At 42.6% G+C, this 20,742-nt stretch overlaps 1 protein-coding gene across 5 annotated transcripts in view; it reads right to left on the bottom strand.

The window, feature by feature from the left end:
- LOC129714278 (ryanodine receptor 1-like) overlaps positions 1-20,742 on the bottom strand; it is a 525,269-nt gene that overhangs the window by 293,681 nt on the left and 210,846 nt on the right. For all 5 annotated transcript variants that reach the window (XM_055663830.1, XM_055663832.1, XM_055663834.1 and 2 more), the window contains exons 39-41: positions 7,070-7,343; positions 5,490-5,604; positions 959-1,091 (exon numbers count right to left, since the gene is read on the bottom strand). In XM_055663830.1, the coding sequence (XP_055519805.1) occupies positions 959-1,091; positions 5,490-5,604; positions 7,070-7,343 (522 nt within the window). The remainder of the gene's footprint in view (positions 1-958; positions 1,092-5,489; positions 5,605-7,069; positions 7,344-20,742) is intronic.

Here is a 20,742-nt window from a genome sequence, read left to right as displayed (position 1 = left end):
TAATGATGAGTCAGAGTACAGGAGAGAACTGATAATCCTAAAGGCCCTGTCCCACTTACGTGTCCTTGGCATGCAAATTACGCGACCTCGTGGTTGTGTTGAAGCGCACAGGCATCGTGTGGCCTTGCGGGGCTGGTCCCACTGAGAAGTGCGGAGGGGTATGGAGTTGTGCGCGAGATCGCGCGGCGCTCCGAAATTTTGTAGCAAACTAAATCTTTGCGCGCCACCGGTCTGTCGCGAAACTGACGGCCAAATTGGGATAGGCCCTAGACCCTGACACGATGCAATGTCTCACCTCCAACAGCAGCAGAAGCAGGCAAACGATGGCCGAACTTGGCCTGGGGCTCACGGCCGTTGCGGTCCGGATCCGCCCCCACTCCTACTCCCAGAGCTGGGCCAAGGAAATTGAAGATAGACACAAAATGCTGGAGTTCCTTCAAACTGAAGAAGGGTCTCGACCCGAAACATCACACATTGCTTCTCTCCAGAGATGCTGCCGGTCCCGCTTAGTTACTCCAGCATTTTGTGTCTATCTTCAAATGACGTCGCGCTCCAGACGGCTGTGCGGGCGCATGAAATCGCGCGCGACCTTCGTGGGACCGTCGCGCCTCAACGCGACCACGAGGTCACCTAATTAGCGTGCCAAGGACACGTAAGTGGGACTGGGGCTTAACCCTCTCCCTGATGCACAATTCATAAATAGAGGTGCCAGCATGATACCAAAACATTACCTACCATTACTGTTGGACACTCAAGTAACACTCAAAATTTATTTGAACAGAATTAATTTCAAAGACTGGTAATTTAATGTTTACCAAAAAGATGAAAAAAGCAATACAAAGTTGCTAAATTACCAAGTTCTTTCAATTTACTTGCCAAATCAATTTTACTTTTGTTTAAAAGTCACACTTTGCTCATGAAATTAGAGGTAGCTTTCAGGCTAAAAAAAACTGCTTACCCAGTCCAATGCCACTATTATCCAATAGGTAGCTTAAATGATCAAACATGGCTCTCTGATTCTGACGACTGATGCGACAGAAATAGCAAAGGAATCGGCAGCAGTTTGTCACCATTCTGGGGAACCGTATCTCCTACAAAAATAGAGCAATGATAGTCTAATTAACATGTGTTAACATTTCAATTAAATACCCATTTATGCTCTCATAATGCACAAAGATTAAAAATTAACTGGCCTGCGGAATAGTTAATGGTTTTATTACAGAAGATTACGAGGTGACGCATTTTGGGACGTTAAATCAGGCAGGACCTTCACTGTGAATGGTAGGTCACGGGGAGTTGCAGTGCAGATGGAGGTAGGAGTGCAGGTACATAGTTACCTGAAAGTGGCATCATGGGTAGATAGGGTAGTCAAGAAGGCTTTTGGCATATCGGCCTTCATCAATAAGGGTGCTGAGTACCCTTATTATGCCATATTATGTTACAATTGTACAAGATGTTGGTGAGGCTCCATATGGAGTATTGTGTTCAATTTTGATCATCCTGCTGTAGGAAGGATGTTGTTGCATTGAAAAGTGTTCAGTATGACTCAGGACTAAAGAACTAGCTAAAAATGTAAGAATTTCCATGGACAGAGCATTGGCAAAACCATGTTTGTAGTATTACGCACAGTCTTAAGATCCTTATTTTGGAACGATTAACAGTTTTTGAATCATCTGGAAAGGTTGACCACCCATTCAGTGGTGAAGTGGCTTGGTCTGGGTGGCTAAAGAGATAGCAAAAGGACGATAGCATCTTGCAATATTTTCTGGATACACAGGAGAAGATTGCAATATGCAAATAGTAAATTCTTGTTCAGTAGCTCCCTGACAACCATTTCAGTTCTGCCCCTGGTGTTCCTTTTACCAGAGCATACTCATCAATGACCTTAAGATATAGGAGCAGAATTAGGCCATTCAGCCCATCGAGTCTTACTTCCCCCTCTCAACCCCATTTTCCTGCCTTCTCCCCATAACTTTTGACACCCTTCCTAATCAAGAACCTATCAATCTCCACCTAGAAAATACCAAGTTTCTCGGCCTCCATAACCATCTGTGGCACTGAATTCCACAGATTCACCACTCTCCTCATCTCCATTTTGAAGGTACATCCTTTTATTCTGAAGCTGTGCTCTCTGGTTCTAGATGCTCCCATTACTGGAAACATCCATTCCTTGTCCACACTATCTAGGCCTTTCATTAACCGGTAGGTTTCAATGAGATCACCCCTCATCCTTCTAAACTCCAGTGAGTAAAGGCCCAGAGACTTCAAACGCTCCTCATATGTTAATCCAATTATCCCCAGGATCAATATCGTAAATCTCCTCTGGATCCTCTCCAAGTCCAGCACATCCTTTTTCAGATATAAGGTCGTACACAGTTAACATTATTACAAATGTGGCCTCATCGGTGCCTGATGAAGCCTCAACATTATACCATGGCTTTTATATTCAAGTCCCCTTGAAATGAATGCTAACATTGCGTTTGCCTTCCTTACCGCTGACTCAATCTGCAAATTAACATTTGAGAATCCTGCACCAGTACTCCCGAGTCCCTTTGCATCTCATATTTCTGAATCCTCTCCCCATTTAGAAAGTGTCAACACCTTTATTCCTTCCACCAAAGTGCATGACCATACAGTTTATTATGCTGTATTCCATATGCTCTTCTTGGCCCCTCTTCCTGCTTCCTCAACACTATCTGTCCCTTCATCTATCTTCATATTATCCGCAAACTTGGCCACAAAGTCATCAATTTCCTCATCCAGAACATTAACATATAACATGAATAGTAGTGGATCTAACACCGACCCCTGCAGAACACCACTAGTCACCAGCAGCCAAGTAGAAAACTCCTCCTTTATTCCCAGACTTTGCCTTCTGCCAGTCAGCCAATTTTCTATCCAAACTGCTATCTTGTCTTTAATACCATGGGCTCCTATCTTGCTTAGCAGCCTCACATATAGCACCTTATTAAAGGCCTTTTGAAAATCCAAGTGAACAACATCAACCGCCTCTCCTTTGTCTATCCTGTTTATTATCTCCTCAAACATTTGTCAGGTAAGATCGCGCTGATTTTATCATGAGCCTCCAAGTTCCCCGAAACCTCATCCTTAATAAAGGACTCTAAAATTTTAGCAACCACAGAAGTCAGACTAACTGGCCAATAATTTCCTTTATTTTGCCTTGCTCCCTTTTAGATACACATCGTACTGAGCTCTTTTTGACTATTCGGGAATATCCAGAACAGGCCCTGCAGACGTTAAGTGTTTACTATCAGGTTTTTGGAACAATGATCAGAGAGAAAAATTAACAAGCTTGAGATCCAAATGAATTAAGAAGAATCAGCACATAATTTTGAAAGGCAGTTTGTGTTTGACGAACTTCATTGAATATTTTGACACAATGATAGAGAAGACTAATGAATAGAATCCAACGGATGTCATCCATGAGAATTTTAAGAGTGTGACAGAGAACTGGTGACAAAATTGAGCCTCATGGAGGATGAACATCAGTACATCAGCGAGCTGTGGTAAATAGTTGCTCTTCAGACCAGGGGGATGGATAACAATGGAGTTCCCAGGCGTCATCGCATCTTTTGATATGCCAGTAACTTGGATATTGGAGCATACATTACTACATGTATCCACGATACACAATGTAGGTATGCCAAATAATGAAGGTGATACCACAAGGTAGCAACAGGATTTGAATAGACTTCCAGAATGACAGTGATATGGAGAAGTGTAAGATGATTCACTTCAGGAAAAGGATAGTAAGCACCTATAGAAATTTAATGGCACTGTTCCAAAGAGTAGATTGGAACAGAGACCACTCTAGTAAATCATGTACATATAACCATATAACCATATAACAATTACAGCACGGAAACAGGCCATCTCGGCCCTACAAGTCCGTGCCGAACAAATTTTTTTCCGCTTAGTCCCACCTGCCTGCACTCATACCATAACCCTCCATTCCCTTCTCATCCATATGCCTATCCAATTTATTTTTAAATGATACCAATGAACCTGCCTCCACCACTTCCACTGGGAGCTCATTCCACACCGCTACCACTCTCTGAGTAAAGAAGTTCCCCCTCATATTACCCCTAAACTTCTGTCCCTTAATTCTGAAGTCATGTCCTCTTGTTTGAATCTTCCCTATTCTCAAAGGGAAAAGCTTGTCCACATCAACTCTGTCTATCCCTCTCATCATTTTAAAGACCTCTATCAGGTCCCCCCTTGACCTTTTGCGCTCCAGCGAATAAAGACCTAACTTATTCAACCTACATATTCAACATATATTTTTGAAAGTTGCAGAATGTACTGAAAAATAATAAGCAAAACTATGAGTTCTTGGGCTTCATTAAGAATGAAACTAGGCACATTATTCTGAAATGTTGTAGCACTCTGGTTAGGTCACAGAGGGTACTGCATCACCACATTTTAGAAAAAAATGTATGGCTTCCTATAGGGTGCAAATGGAATTTACCAGATTGGTTTCACGGAAGAATATGTTTTAATTAGGTTAAGTAAGTTTGAGAAACTGCAGTTGTTCTCTTTTGAAGAAAGGACAATTAGAAAAAAAATATCTACAAGATTAGGAGGCTGCGGAGTGACCTTCTTGAGATGCACATGTTCCCAAAGGAGATGGACAAAGTGAATGTTCACTATCTTTTTCCGAGGGTGGAACATTTAAATAATAAGAGAGCATGAAGGTGAAAGGGGAGAGATTTAAGGACAAAGTCAAGGATGTTTTTCACTCAGTGGGTAGTTCATATCTGGAATGAGTTTCCAGGGAAAGCTATAAAAGCAGATATAATTATGACATTTAAAAGACACAGGACAGATATATAGATAGGAAGGGTTAAAGGGCTATGTGCCAAATGCAGACAAATAGGACTAGCCCAATAAGCCAACTTGGTCGGCATGGACAAGCTAGATCGAAGGGACTATTACAGAGGTTTACAAAAGATTGGAAAGCTGTTTCAATTGTCCAATGGTGCAAGGATCAGAGATTTTTAAGTTTTAAGATGTGGTGAAAAAATGCATAAAAACAATTTTTTTAACTTGGAACTTTCAGCCGACAAGGTTACTAGAGAAAGTTAGTCAGTTCAGAGGAAAGTGGATGGCATGAGGGCAATAAACTCAGAAGGTTACGTGAGAAATGGTACTGAATGCATTGCTCAGTATTGATACAGCATTGGCTTAACTGGTCAAAAGGCCTTTTTGAGGCAAAAAAAACTCAATGATTACATTTGTGCACCAAGTTATTACAAGTATTTTTGATTTATCATTAGTACACAGCACAGAATGCTATCAAATATGATACTTTATGTATGGAAAAACAGGAATTTTTTTTAAAGTTATAACATAATGTTGAACAAAAGCAGCTGCTGAAATAATGCAGGTCCTCTGTGAAGAAAGTAATTGAAAATATTCTATTCAAATAATTGGCCATAAGTATATATATATATATAACACTCAAATACCTTGGAATCGCCACCACCCAACACATTCACCATTACTTCCATAACAGTTTCATGCATTCCCAAAGCACGCATCAAATTTGGATGCTGATAGAAGACTTTATTGTTCATGATGTTTCTGGAAAACAATAAAAATATAATTATTTTTTTCCTTCTTGTTTCACAAAAATATGCTAATAGTATAATCTAATGATTCTAATATTGCAATAGTACTTGAATATATTGTAAAATATTTTGTCATTAATTGTACAGTAGCAATTTTTCTCAAATTCATGTTTTGCTTTAGTTGTGATATAACCAGCTTCAACAATGATTTTCCAGTACCCTCCGTTCCAGAGCCTGATGACAATATTACAATACACCCCTGGCCCGCTAATGACATCCCTCCCATGTCTCCAAAGCACTAAGCACAAACTTAAATAAAACTAATACAAGATGGAAACTGAATGTGAATGGAATGACCGACCCATCCCCGTCTCCTATCATCTCCCTGGCCGTGTAACGGCCCAGCTTCTGCCCCACCCCCGACTCTCAAGGTGCACCAGCAAGCCCTTCTTCACCCACCGCACATTCCCGTGACACGACTGTTGGTGTGGCTCACATTGTAGCCCCTGCTGACAGTGCATGGCCCACAATGTCCATGTCGAACATGATGCCAGGTTAAACAAATCTCCTCTGCCAGTACATGATCCATATCCCACCGTTCTCAGTTGTACCCATCAGGAAAGAATGAGCTTTATGCAGGGAATGGAGGGATAAGGATCATGTGCAGGCAGATGGGATTAGTTTAACTTGTCATCGTGATAGGCAGTCATTGTAAGCCAGCAGGCCTGATCTTATGCTTTACGATTCTGTATTGTAACTGGCTGGGGCTCTTTTAAGAAGTATTACAAACTATAGCAAAAGGCAAAATGGGGTGCCATGAATACAAGACGGTCACCAAAGAGTAGAGACTTTGGAGGAAATTATTTTGGAGGAAACAACTTCCCCACAAAAGCTGCAGATGCCTGATTTGCTGATTCATTATGATGCAGCAGAAGAGCATTTGGCTTATTGATGTCATGCTAGTTTGCTGCAAACCAAACCCAACCAATTCCGCCCCCCCACCCCCCCCCCCCCCACCCCCCCCCCCCCCCCCCCCCCCCCCCCCCCCCCGCCTTAGCCTGGCAGCCTATTCTCCTTCATGTATTCATCAACTTCTCCTTATTTTCTTTCATTACATCTGCAATGAGGGAGTAATCAATCCAGAATGCATGAGGGGAGTAGAACATCTTTTGGATTGGGAAGATACTATAGCACCTGTTGAAAGCCCATGTGACCGCAGGGAGAACAAACTTTCACAGTGAACAGTGAAGGACAGGGTTGAGCCCTAGAACTGTGAACAGCGAGGTTAACAGCCCTACGCTATAGATCAAAGGCATACAGAGGAAACTTGATGATGGAGAAGAGATTACCGAGGTTGGAAGCCAAAAAGCATTGATGGTAAGCTGCTTCAGTAGATCATAGATGCTGGTAAGAACACTGGATGGTCCCAAAGGCCTATTGCAGAACTCTTGTTAATAATTTAATTTGTTGTTACATACCCGATGCTCTGGATCATAAGCCTCTCTTCTTCTGGACCCATTTGGACAATGAGCAATGAGCGAATCTGACCCAGACATTCCAACAAGTTCATGGTGTCCTCCACGGATGTAGCGCTAATAATATAGGCCTTTGGCATAGCCCGGATAAGTTCACCAACGCCATCGTATTGTCTATGCAGCAAGCTGAACATCAACCTCACAAGTTCAGGGTTCTGGATGAAGGCTTCCTGGGCCCAATGAACCACAGTGTGAGAAATCAGCTCCTGCAATGTACCTTTAAAAGAAAGTAATGCAAACTATGTGTAATGCAGGATCACATAAAACCATACAAATGTCTGGAGCATAGCACATTAAAAACAGTTTTTTAATGTCAGATGCTAATCTGATGCTAATCGTACAACCTTCAAAGTAGCAAAGTTGCCAATTTTAATCCTATATCAGTTTGGTTTCATCATATTGGTAATATGGCATAGGAACACTGCATGTGTCAAAGATCGAGATTTGATTCTGATCTTAGGTACTTCCCTTTGTGAAATTTGCACATTTTTCTTGTGCTAGTGTGGGTTTCCCCTGGGTCCTATACTTTCCTCCCACATGCCAAAAAAGAATTGTAAAGTCAATTATCTACTTAAATGATCTCCTCATATAGGTGGGTGTTCAATGAACTGTGGGAGACCATGAGCATGTGAGAGAGAATTGGTACGGTTGCTATACTAGGATGGTCTGTAGCCTCTTGGGTGCCACGGTTAAGGACGTCTCTTAACAATTGCAGAAAATGATCAATAAGCAGGGTGCAGCAAGAGTTCCTTATACATATTGATACCAACAACATAGATGAAGGGGATTAGGTTATGCATTGGGAGTTAGGCTGGAGATTAAAGAGCACAAAAAAAGAGAAGTCATCTCTAAATTACTTTCAGTGCCAAGTGCTAAAATGAGTATGAACAGGACAAATTAATGTGTGGCTGAGGAGCTTGAGCAGGGGGCAAGGATTCAAGTTTTTGGACCATTGGGATCTCCTCTGAGGCAGAGATGACCTGTAAAACAGGGATGGGTTGCACCTGAACTGTAGGCAGATGCCCAGGTAATATAGAACATAGAACAGTACAGCACAGGAATCTCTGTGCCGAACATTCAGAATATACCAAACAAGTTCAGTTTTTAAAAAGTGCACGGGCTACACTGAGGAAGATAGGAATTCATCTAAAGCATGAAAAGTCCATTCAAGAGTCTGATAACAGCAGAGAAGAAGCTGTTATTAAATCTGCAGGTACATGCTTTCAAGCGTTGGTATCTTCTGTTTGACAGGAGATGAGAGATGAAAAGAACAGGTTTGTGAGTGGTCCTTGAATATGTTAGTTGTTTTCTCAAGGCAGCGTGAAATGTAGATGGAGTTGTTTAATGGTGGAGGGAAAAGGGGCTGCTTTGTGTGACGAACTCGCCTGGATTCACAACTCTACAATTTCTTGTGGTCTATAATTTTAGTTTTTAAGAGAAACAGCATGGAAACAGGCCTTTTGGCTCATCGAATCCACATCAACCAGAGATCCCCCATTCATCCACGTTCAATACTATCCAACTTTCTCATCACTCCCGACACACTAGTGGCAATTTGACAGAGGCCAATTAACCTACAAATCTGCATGCCTTTGGGATGTGGCAGGAAATCAGAGCACCCAGAGGAATTCCATGTGGTCACAGGGAAAACGTGCAAACTCCACACAGCAGCACCCACGGCCAGGGTCAAACCTGAACCTCTGGCACTGTGAAGCAGCAGCTCTACCAGCTGCACTACTGTGCCACCCAAATTCACCTGATATTAAGTAACTGGAGTAAAGGAAGATGAAAAGGATTTCTAAAATGTGTTCAGGGAACTTGTTGAGTTCTTTGTTTCCATTCTGATGAGGAAGGAGGCACTTCCCATATAAAACAAATAATGTTGTTGGACTTGTGAAAGAAGTTAGGATGGTAGAAAGGCACCATGCGATATCGTTGACAAACAAGGAACAGGCCCTTCTGCCCCATGAGCTAATGTAAACAAATCTTATCTGTCTGTACATTATCTATATCCCTCCGTACACAGCCTGTTCATTTGTGTGCCTGTTTTATATTCCTTAAATGTTGCTATTGTATCTGTTTCAATTGCTTCCCATGACAGCACATTTCAGCCGACCGACCTCTCACTTGCAAATCTCCTCTAAACTTTACTCCACTCACCTCAAATCCATGTTCTCCAATATTTCATATTTCTCCCTGGGAAAAAGACTGACAATATATCCTATCTATGTCTCTCATCATTTACATCAGGTTATCACTCAGCCTCCGATGTTCCAGAGAAAACAATCCAAATATTTTCCAACCTTTAATTGAATACAAACTATTACAAAACTATTACTTTTTAGTTACCTTCTGTTTTATTTTATTTTTTTTTATTTTTTTTAATGTTATTTATTAGAAGTACAGTAAGTTACAGTAGTACAAGCCATTTATATCTTATTACATTTATTGTACCACTTCATTTTTTAAGCTTTAAGGAAAGATAGAAATAAAGAAAGTAAAGAAAGAGAGATGGAGTCGTGTTAGTGTAAAAGAGTGATCAAAACGAAAAACCCATTAAACAAAGAATTAGAGAAGAAAGTTAAGAAATAGGCCCTTCTGTTGTTTTTAAAAGCTTCCCAATTTTCTAGCTTTCTACTAATCTTGGCATTGTTATATGCCTTCTCTTTTAATTTTATGCTGTCTTTGACTTCCCTTGTCAGCCACGGTCGCCTCATTCTCCTGTTAGATGGAGACTGATGGGGGGGGGGGGGGGGAGAAGAAAGGAAAAAGGAGGAGCCAGAGGGCTGAGGAAGAGCTGGGAAGGGGAGGAAATAGCAAGGGCTAACAGAATTGTGAAAATTCAATGTTCATGCCACCAGGATGCAGACTCCCCAAGCGGAATATAAGGTGCTGTTCCTCCAATTTCCGGTGGTACTCACTCTGGCCATGGAGGAGGCCCAGGACAGAGAGGACGGATATGGAATGGGAGGGGGAGTTGAAGTGCTGAGCCACCGGGAGGTCAGGTTGGTTAATGCGGACCGAGCGGAGGTGTTCGGCGAAACGTGCCTGCTAAGTATCTAATACAGATTCACAATCTTTTATCCGAAATTCCGAAAACCGAAAAACTCCGAAAACCGAACATTTTTAACTGCCGGGATCGAGGCGCAAATTCGCGACCTTGCGGCCATGAACTGAGCACTCTACCACTGAGCCACCTGTTAAACGTTAAAATCTACGCTAAAAATCTTCCATTCCGAAATACGAAAAATTCCGAAATCCGAAAAGCGTCTGGTCCCAAGGTTTTCGGATAAGAGATTGTGAACCTGTACCTCCTCATTTTTTATCTTCATATTCTCCAGAAATTCACAATGACAAATGAAATCTCCATTTACAAAGTGATTTTTTTACTTAGTGAACATTTTTCAATTAAATTGTGCCCGTGCCTTCTGGCCCTATGCACAAATAGTCTATTTTGTCCCAAAAAGACTCCACTCTACTTATCCTTTTTCCTTTCATATACTTAAAATGCATTGGTATTTTCCTCAATCTAATTTGTCAGTGATAGTTTATGGGTCCTTCTTACCCTCCAAACTTATTTTTTAAGACCCCACCAAACCTATGATATAGTTCCTTTATTCCCTTTATTGATTCCCTTGATATGTTGGTAATCTTTAAATAAGGGACATAAAGGGAAAGTTAATGAAACACCAGGTAGAGATTTTACAGGAGGTTGACAACATGACAAAACCAAAGGGATGTGCCACACACGTCTGCCAGAAAATTCAGACGAGAATTAAACTTAATGTTAGAAGCAAAGAAGGAAGGTGAAAAGGAAAATAGGACAGGCAAAGAGAGAATACAAGAATAGCATGGCAGTTAGCATAATGGGAACCCAAGAGCCTTCTCTAGGTATATAAATATTAAATAGGTCATGAGAGGAAAGGTCGAGCTGATGAGTGACCAAGAAGGTAAAATATGCATATTGGGCAGTTGATATCTCTCGTCTTACCAAAATAACCAGAGAAAAGTGGCAGAATAAGTGGATAAAACAATAACTGATAAAGAGGGGGTCTTAAGCCTTGTACAAAATAAGCTCATTAGTAAATCCAGATGGAAGCAGCCCAGATTGCAGAAGGAAGATTTGGTGAGGTCTGAAAGTAGGTTGGTAATTCTGCAGAGATATGGTATCAGTATACATGAAATTGAATATTTTTACATGGACATTGAGGTTAAATCAATCAAGAATTTTGTGTGTACGTATGCTCAATTATACTCTGTGTCTGTAGGAGTGGAGGAAAAAGAGTCAATGAAGACTTAGGGAATTGGTTAAGCATGTTAGGCAAAATTGTACAAGGCAGGAAAGAATTGTAGAAATGGAAAAATCTCCAATACAACCAAGATGGGTCAAAAGGTAGCTTTATATTTTTTCTTTTTGTTTATTTTAAACACATTTAAAAACAACCCATGTTGACCAAAGTGCTGTTCAGACCAGATATGTTGCCATGTTTCCCTAATTCTACAGAACTGTTGATAATGGGTACTCAGGATTATGAATCTCTGGAGATGCTAAATCCTGTCAGTATACTATGAAATACGTTGTCTTTCAAATAAAAAGGATGACATGGAGTGTCTTTCAGAATCTTTCGCTAGTGCCTAATGCAGCTAAAGAGGTGGCAGTTTGCAGAGATTGAGAGATTTGACCATCAGACCCTTAGTGGTGTTAAAGACTCGAGGGGCTGAGTGCAGGATGAGGGGGTTAGCTGCAGGGAGAGGTCGGGCAGGCTAGGATGGGAATGCAGGAGGATGACGGGTGATCTTATAGAGGTGTATAAGTTCATGAAGGGAATAGATATGACGAATGTCTTTCACCCAGAGTAGGCGAATCAAGAGCAAGAGGCCATAGGTTTAAGGTGAAAGGTGAAGGGAAAGATATAATCGAAGCATGAGGGGCAATATTTTCACACAGAGGGGGTGGGAATATGGAACGACCGATGAGGAAATAGAGTAGAGTAGATCCCCGATTGGGTCAGCACATAAGGGTCGCCAATCTCCAGTGCTATCTTGATATCTTTCTCTTTCGGTTTAGAACAATGGCAAGTGATCACATGAAAACATTCAAGCTCTTCACAGAGATTGATAGGATATATACAGTGGTAATCTTTTTCAACTGGGCTGACGAATGGCAAATTAAATGTAATGCAGATAAATGCTAGGTGTTGCATTTTGAGAATTCAAACCAGGGCAGGACCTTCATAGTGAATGCTGGGGTCTGGGGATTGTTGTGTAGACAGAGGGATCTAGGAATGCAGGTACATAGTTCCCTGAAAGTGACATCACACATAAAGAGGGTGGTACATTGGCTTTCATCAATCAGGGTGTTCAGTATAGAAGTAAGGACAATATGTTATAGTTGTACATAGTTGGTGAAGCCACATTCAGTTTTGGTCACCCTGTTGTAGGAAGGATGTCATTAATCTGGAAAGTGTGCAAAGATGATTTGCAAGAATGTTGGCAGGGCCTGAGGGGTTGAAACATAGGGTGAGGCTAGGGAGGCTGGGACTTTATTCCTTGGGACACAGGAGACAGAGGGGTGATCTTATGGAGGTATATAAAATCATGAGGGGAATAGACAGGGTGAATGCATAGGAGAATCAAATCACAAAGGACATAGGTTTTAGGTGAGAAGAGTAAATTTTAATATGAACCTGGGGCCATCTTTTTCACTCAGAGGGTGGTGTGTGTATATGGAATGAGCTGCCCGAGGAGGTAGTTGAGGCAGTACTATAACCAGATTTACAAGACACTTGCAAAAGGTACATGGATAGGAAAGATTTTGAGGTATATGGGCCAAACATAGGCAACCATTTTTCACACAGAGAGTGGTGAATCTCTGACATTCTCTGCCACAGAAGGTAGTTGAGGCCAGTTCATTGGCTATATTTAAGATGGAGTTAGATGTGGCCCTTGTGGCTAAAGGGATCAGGGGGTATGGAGAGAAGGCAGGTACAGGATACTGAGTTGGATGATCAGCCATGATCATATTGAATGGCGGTGCAGGCTCTAAGGGCCGAATGGCCTACTCCTGCACTTATTTTCTATGTTTCTATGTTTCTAAATGGGACCAGCTTATATGGGGCATCTAGGTTGGCATGGACGAGTAGGGCCAAAAGGCCTGTTTCCGGGTTGTATATGACCCTAGCTGAAGTGTCCAGAATCAGAGAGCACAATCCCAAAATAGAGGGTTGGCTATTCAAGACAGAAATGCATTGAAAATATGTGAGCCAGCGGCCACCAGAAAAAGGTACGACTCTTTGGGCGACTACTCACAACCATACAGCTGTCACCCTTTACATACACAAGGGGCCAGCGGCAAAATGGTATACTCTCACTTGTATTTATTATGCTACAAACTCATGTGATGCTGCCTAATCTATGAAATGATTCAGTAGTCATAGTATGGAAAGTAGCCGTTTGGCCCACCTTGTCCATGCTGACCGTTGGCATTCTGGATTAGTTCTATTTGCCTGGATATGGCCTATATTAACTCTGATCTGTCCAAACGTCCTTTCAAAAAATTGTATCTGTTTCTATAGCTTCCTCTGGCAGCGGATTCCAGCGATTGATCACCCTCTGAATGTGAAAGTCGCCCTAAGGTCTCACTAAAATCTTTCCTGTGTCACCTTAAGTCTAGATCTCTACTTTTACAATTCGCTACCCTGGGAAAAAGACAGGGAGCATTCACTTTTCCAATGCCCAAATGATCTTGTACACCTCAATATGGTCACTCCTCAGCTTCCTACACTCGAAAGAAGTGCTTTTAAAGTTCAACTATATTAGATCATTGAAACAGAATGTCAGAAATGGAATACAATGCAAACATACATCTACTTGACACATGAAAATAAAACTGAAAATGCTGGAAGTATTGTTCTCTCGCCATGGATGTGGACCTGTTGAGATTTTCTGGCAGTCTCAGCTTTCAAATTCTCAGGCAGTTTCAGATTTTCTATATCCTCACATTTTGAAGCTGTATCATGCATTATTTGACTGAGGTCATATCTTTATTCCTGTCACCTTGCTTCGAAGAGTATCAATGCAGGCAGGTCCTTGAATGACTATGATTTGAAAGCCATTGACTAATTTGCAAGGGTTGGCTAATAAAGGAAGTGCCACCTATTTTGTTTCTTTAACACTCACTCTCCTTAAATTTCCCATAGTTATCAGAAAATACTTGAAATTCTCAGCAGGTTAGCAGAATTGTGAAAAGAAAAAGAGTTAACAATTGAAGGCAAAGACACTTCTGTCATTGACTTTCCACAGCAGTTTATCTTTCCACAGCTATGTCCTAATAGCTCTTATAGAAACGTTGAAAATTTGTGAGGGGTTGGACAGGCCAGATGCAGGAAGATTGTTACTGATGTTGGGGAAGTCCAGAACAAGGGGTCACAGTTTAAGGATAAGGGGGAAATCTTTTAGGACCGAGATGAGAAAAACATTTTTCACACGGAGAGTGGTGAATCACTGGAATTCTCTGCCACAGAAGGTAGTTGAGGCCAGTTCATTGGCTATATTTAAGAGGGAGTTAGATGTGGCCCTTGTGGCTAATGGGATCAGGGGGTATGGAGAGAAGGCAGGTACAGGATACTGAGTTGGATGATCAGCCATGATCATATTGATTGGCGGCGCAGGCTCGAAGGGCCGAATGGCCTACTCCTGCACCTATTTTCTATTTTTCTAAACTGCTGAAGTATTTCAATCATTTTCTATTTTCATCAGATTTCCATCATCCTCAGAATTACATCCCAGCTACCCCCATCTCATGACACACTCCAAACTTGCACCGGCAACCATATAACCATATAACAATTACAGCACGGAAACAGGCTATCCCAACCCTTCTAGTCCGTGCCGAACACGTATTCTCCCCTAGTCCCATATACCTGCGCTCAGATCATAACCCTCCATTCCTTTCCCGTCCATATAACTATCCAATTTATTTTTAAATGATAAAAACGAACCTGCCTCCACCACCTTCACTGGAAGCTCATTCCACACAGCCACCGCTCTCTGAGTAAAGAAGTTTCCCCTCATGTTACCCCTAAACTTCTGTCCCTTAATTCTCAAGTCATGAGAATTACCCAATTGCCAAAAGCTCCTCATCTCTAGTCACTGCACCAGCAGACCAATATCTCAACATGGTTAGTATGTGCCCGATCAACAAAATGCTCACCAAGACTTCAACAGCTTTCCTCAATCCCACTACCCTTAGCACCTAAAAGGACTAGGTTGCAGGCAGAGGGAACACAATGATTTGCAGGTTCCCCTCCAAGTCACATCTTACTTCAAAATATATTGCCATTCCTCCATCTTCACTTGGTTTAAACCATGGCATTCTCTACCCAACAACAGCACTCTGGGAATACCTTCAGTTCAGGAAGGCACCTCACCACCAGGAATGGGCAAGCCACAGAAAATGAGAAAATAAAACATTATCTGGAGTTGTGATCCTGGCAAAACCAAAATTGGGCTGATGAGTGGGTTCAATTTGCCATTCCTTGGTCAACGTTTCTAACTAATCTCGATCTTGTTGTAAACTTAGATATCTGTCCTCACTGTTTGTTATACCACAAATCTTGGTGTCATCTGCAAATGTACTAACAATGTTAACTATAATATCATCCAAAACAACAGTGGACCCAGCACCTACCTGTTTTGCACTCCATTAGTCAAAGACTTCCAATCAGAAAGACATTCCTCCATCACCATTCCCTGCCTCCTATCACCAAGCAATTCTGAATCTAGTTTGTCCAGTTTGCCTTGATCCCTGGTTGCTTATACCTGCCACATTCTTCCATTCTTTTCCCTTTATCAGGCCCTCAATATTCCTATTTAATCAGGTTGCTATCTTTGTCTTTCACCTTTACAGGAACATGTTGGTCCTGAACCCTTAAGGGCCCGTCCCAATTACCCGATTTTTTCGGCAACTGCCGGCATCCGTCATAGTCGCAGCAGGTTGCTGAAAATTTTCAACATGTTGAAAATCCAGCGGCGACCAGAAAAAGGTACGACTCTTTGGGTGACTACTCACAACCATACAGCTGTCACCCTTTACATACATACATATCGTGACAGGCCCTTTACTACCTTGCTTTAAAAAAAATTCTCACTCATTGTATCTTGTTTTATCCACAAGTAGCCGCACCCACTAGACTTTTACTAGGTACTGCCTTACACAGGATTTTGCAGTGACAGGCTCATAATGGAAACAGTCATTGGGTCACCATGCAATATTAAAGCACTTCAGCTTTTCGTGATACAAATCAGTTTCTAAATGTTTCTAATTAGGGCTCTCGCTTATCTTTTTTTCCCTGTTGCCAGCCGGGCAACCTTGGCAGATTTTTAGGTTGCCAAATCACAGTTTAGGTGATCATTTAAGATGGTTTGCATGACGAGTGCGAGAATGTGCTCGGACGAAGTGCGTAGTTACCAGTCGGAATTATGGTCAATGAAGCATTCACATATTATTTCTGCTTCAAATAAAGTCACAAACTAAACATATTCACCAATCAAGACATGATATATACCACAATGGCATGCAGCAAAATTACAATACTAATCTCTTTCCACTTCCAAACAAAAATATGGTTATTCAACGCATGATCAACCTCAGTGAGACCAAGCACAGGCTTGGCGATCGCTTCGCACAACACCTCCACTCAGTTCGCAATAACCAACCTGATCTCCCTGTGGCTCAGCACTTCAACTCCCCCTCCCATTCCAAATCTGACCTTTCTGTCCTGGGCCTCCTCCATGCCCAGAGTGAGGCCCAACACAAATTGGAGCAACAGCACCTCATATTTTGCTTGGGTAGTTTACACCCCAGCGGTATATACATTGGCTTCTCCAATTTCAGGTAGTGCTTGCTTTCTCCCTTCTTCCCCTCCCATTCCCAGCTCTCCCACGGTCTACTGTCTCCGCCTCTTCCTTTCTTTTTCCCGCCCCTCACCCCTCCCGACATTAGTCTGAAGAAGGGTCTCGACCTGAAACGTCGCCTATTTCCTTCGCCCGAGAGCTAGAGCCAAGCGCCGAGAGCTAGCGCCGAGCAGAGACCCGAGAGCTAGCGCTGAGAGCCGAGAGTTCAGAGCTAGCACCGAGCGGAGACCCGAGAGCTAGCGCCGAGCAGAGACCCGAGAGCTAGTGCCGAGCAGAGACCCGAGAGCTAGCGCCGAGCAGAGACCCGAGAGCTAGCGCTGAGAGCCGAGAGCTAGCGCCGAGCGGAGACCCGAGAGCTAGCGCCGAGCCGAGACCCGGACACGGATGGTGGGCGGGTGTCCCGGTTGCTTGCTAAGCCGGGCAAAATGGCATGGCTTTTAGATTGCCCGGCGGGACTGTAAGTTGCCATTGGCACCCGGGCAACGGTTAATTTCGAGCCCTGCTAATATCCCTCATTGAGATTGAAAGGGCACGGGCAACTTTGTATTCTAAAGAGGACTTTATTAAAATCTAACATAATATCGCATCAAATATTGTCAAGTATGTTAACATTATGAAGAATGCAAACCACTAAATCTGCTCTACTATTATACCATGAAATATTTCCATTTGATCCGAGATCAAAGCAAGGTAGCACATAATCTGCATGACCTACTAATTACATAACAGTTCCAAACGTCATAGACCAGCAGAGAAACATGTTAACAAATATTTTCTTTTCTCATCATTCTTGAAATTCAGCCAGGCAACTTCCTGGCGCGAGTATCTGAATGACATAAAAATAATTTCTATACCAGTGCACATCAAGTTAGATTAGTTCTCTGTGCAATTGGTCAGGCGTTGAACCATGTTGTCTTGCAAGTGCTGGTCATTGGGCAATTCTATAGTAGCCGTTCTCAGTCCCAAATGCCTGCAGCTGGTAATTACTTACGCCATTTGAAACAAAGTATTGCCTTGCATCACAAGAGGTTTGTTTCTACCTTCCTTCCTTAAAACCACTAACCTCCTTCACAAACGTTTGTCTTCTCCCTTTCCCAACCTCAATCCCGCGGCACACTCCATCCGATCCCCAATCCACTTGCCACAAGCCTATCTCCTTTGCCCATCTCCTCTGCCACTCTACTCTGCCTAGCGGAGCTGGTACTCACCCTTAACAACTTCTCCTTCGACTCCACCCAAGTCCCCCAAATCAAAGGCGTAACTATGGGCATTCGCAGGGGCCCCAGCTATGTCTGCTTATTTGTAGGGTACATGGCCAATCCCTGTTCCAAGCATACAATGGCCCTACCCCCGAACTCTATCTCCGTTACATAGACAATTTCATCGGTGCTACCTCCTGCACCCATGCAGAACTCATGGACTTCATTAACTTCACCACCAATCTCCATCTGGTACTCAAATTCAGTCGGACCATCTCCGACACCTCCCTCCCCTTTTATCTCAATCTCTACCACACGAGATGGTCTATTACAAACCCACTGACTCCCACAACTTTCTCTATTACACTCCTTCCCACCCTGTTTCCTGCAACTACTCTATCCCCTACTCCCAATTCCTTTGTCTAGGACGCATCTGCTCCCAAGATGAGGTGTTTCATACCAGGACATCCGAGATGTCCTCATTCTTTAAGCAACGGGGGTTCCCCACTTCCATCATAGATGAGGCCCTCACTCGTGTCTCCTCGGTACCCTGCAGCAGCACCCTTGCTCCACCTCCCCCTAGTCCTTACCTCTCACCCCATCAGCTGTCTCATACAACACATAATCCTCCAACATTTTCGCCCCTCCAACGGGATCCCACCTCTAGTCACATCTTCCTATCTTCACCCCTTTCCACCTTCCGCAGAGACCGTTCCCTCTGCAACTCCTTGGTTAACTCATCCATTCCCACCCAAACCACCCCCTCCCCAGGTACCTTCCCCTGCAACTGCAGGAGATCCAACACCTGTCTCTAGACCTCCTCCCTCGACTCTGTCCAGGGACTTCGACTGTCCTTTCACGTTAGGCAGAGGTTCGCTTGCACCTCCTCCAACCTCATCTACTGTATCCGTTGTTCAAGATGTGGATTCTTATGCATCGGCGAGACCAAACGCAGATTGGGCGATCGTTTCACTGAACACCATCGCTCAGTCCACCTGCTTCTACCTGATCTCCCAGTTGCTAAACACTTTAATTGCCCTTCCCATTCCCACACTGACCTTTCTGTCCTAGGCCTCCTCCATTGTCAGAGTGAGGCTATCATATCATATTTCGCTTGGGGAATTTACAGCCCAGTGGTATGAATATTGATTTTTCTAACTTCAAGTAACCCCTGCATTCCCTCTCTCTCCATCCCTCCCCTACTCGTCGCACCAGCTTCTCGCTCTCACCCAACAAACAGCTAACAATGGCCTGTTTCCTTTACCATCATTAATTTTTTTGCATATCTTTCATTCATTGTTCTATATCTCTCTCTCTACATCATCGTCTATATCTCTCGTTTCCATTTCCCGTGGCTTTCAGTCCGAAGAAGGGTCTTGACCCGAAACATCACCCATTCCTTCTCTCCAGAGATGCTGCCTGCCACGCTCAGTTACTCGAGCTTTTTGTGCCTATGCTTTTGCCAATCTTGTGCATTTTCATTAATGCTTACGTTTCTAAGCCTAAGTTTCAGGTAATCATCTATTATGTTAAAATTCCATTATGAAGCAGAATTAAATGCAAAACATGACTGTAATTACTATTGTTCCATAAATGTGATTTTTTTTTTTCTCATGGCAGAAAACAATGTTGCTCTCAGCAGAAGCACTATCCATGCGAACTAGAGCCTATTCAAATACACTACAAATCAGTTTACCATAGATAGACATTAGGCAACTGAGACGTTTTTTACTGCTATTTTTTACCACTGGAATGTCCTCAGCAGCTGCAATTTGAGCTCTGTGGGGAGTGCTTTTGATGCAGTATCTTGGTTGACCACGTAATATATTGCACAACACAGCTATGTTAGTCCAGCTGACAGTATTAATCATGCACACAACAGCTGCAAGGACGGTAAACTTACAGGGCATGAGATTTACAATTTGATGCATCCTGAATAATCAATCCTTAATTCCAGGTTCTCCACAAGGGCACATTCACCCAAATGAAGCCACTCTGTGTCTCCAATGTTTCAATCAAACAACTTCTCTTTTAGACTCCAGTGGATATGTTCAATCTATCATTCATTTGATTACAGTAGAACATGCTATTCCAGAAGGAAGATCTGAAGTAAACCTTCTCTGAACAGTTTCCATAACATTTATTTCCTTCCTTACATAAGAAGCTGTTACTGTATATAGTTCAAAGGATGATATCTAACTGATGAAGAACTGAAACATAATCTCCTCACTTTTGTATTCAATTTTGTTAGCAATGAAGAATGGCATGTGGCCCGCTTTCTTAATTATTTGCTATGCCCGATAATAACCTATTCCAAATAATGCACAGGGACACTGATACCTGTTGAACATATTTCAAACCCCTGAAGCAGTAAGAATTATTTGAATAATAGTATAACCATATAATATAACCATATAACAATTACAGCACGGAAACAGGCCATCTCGGCCCTACAAGTCCGTGCCGAACAATTTTTTTTTCCCCTTAGTCCCACCTGCCTGC

This window comes from Leucoraja erinacea, chromosome 38 (genome assembly GCF_028641065.1).
Source record: "Leucoraja erinacea ecotype New England chromosome 38, Leri_hhj_1, whole genome shotgun sequence".
In the NCBI taxonomy this organism is placed as follows: domain Eukaryota; kingdom Metazoa; phylum Chordata; class Chondrichthyes; order Rajiformes; family Rajidae; genus Leucoraja; species Leucoraja erinaceus.
This window is presented reverse-complemented; position numbering and strand designations above follow the sequence as displayed.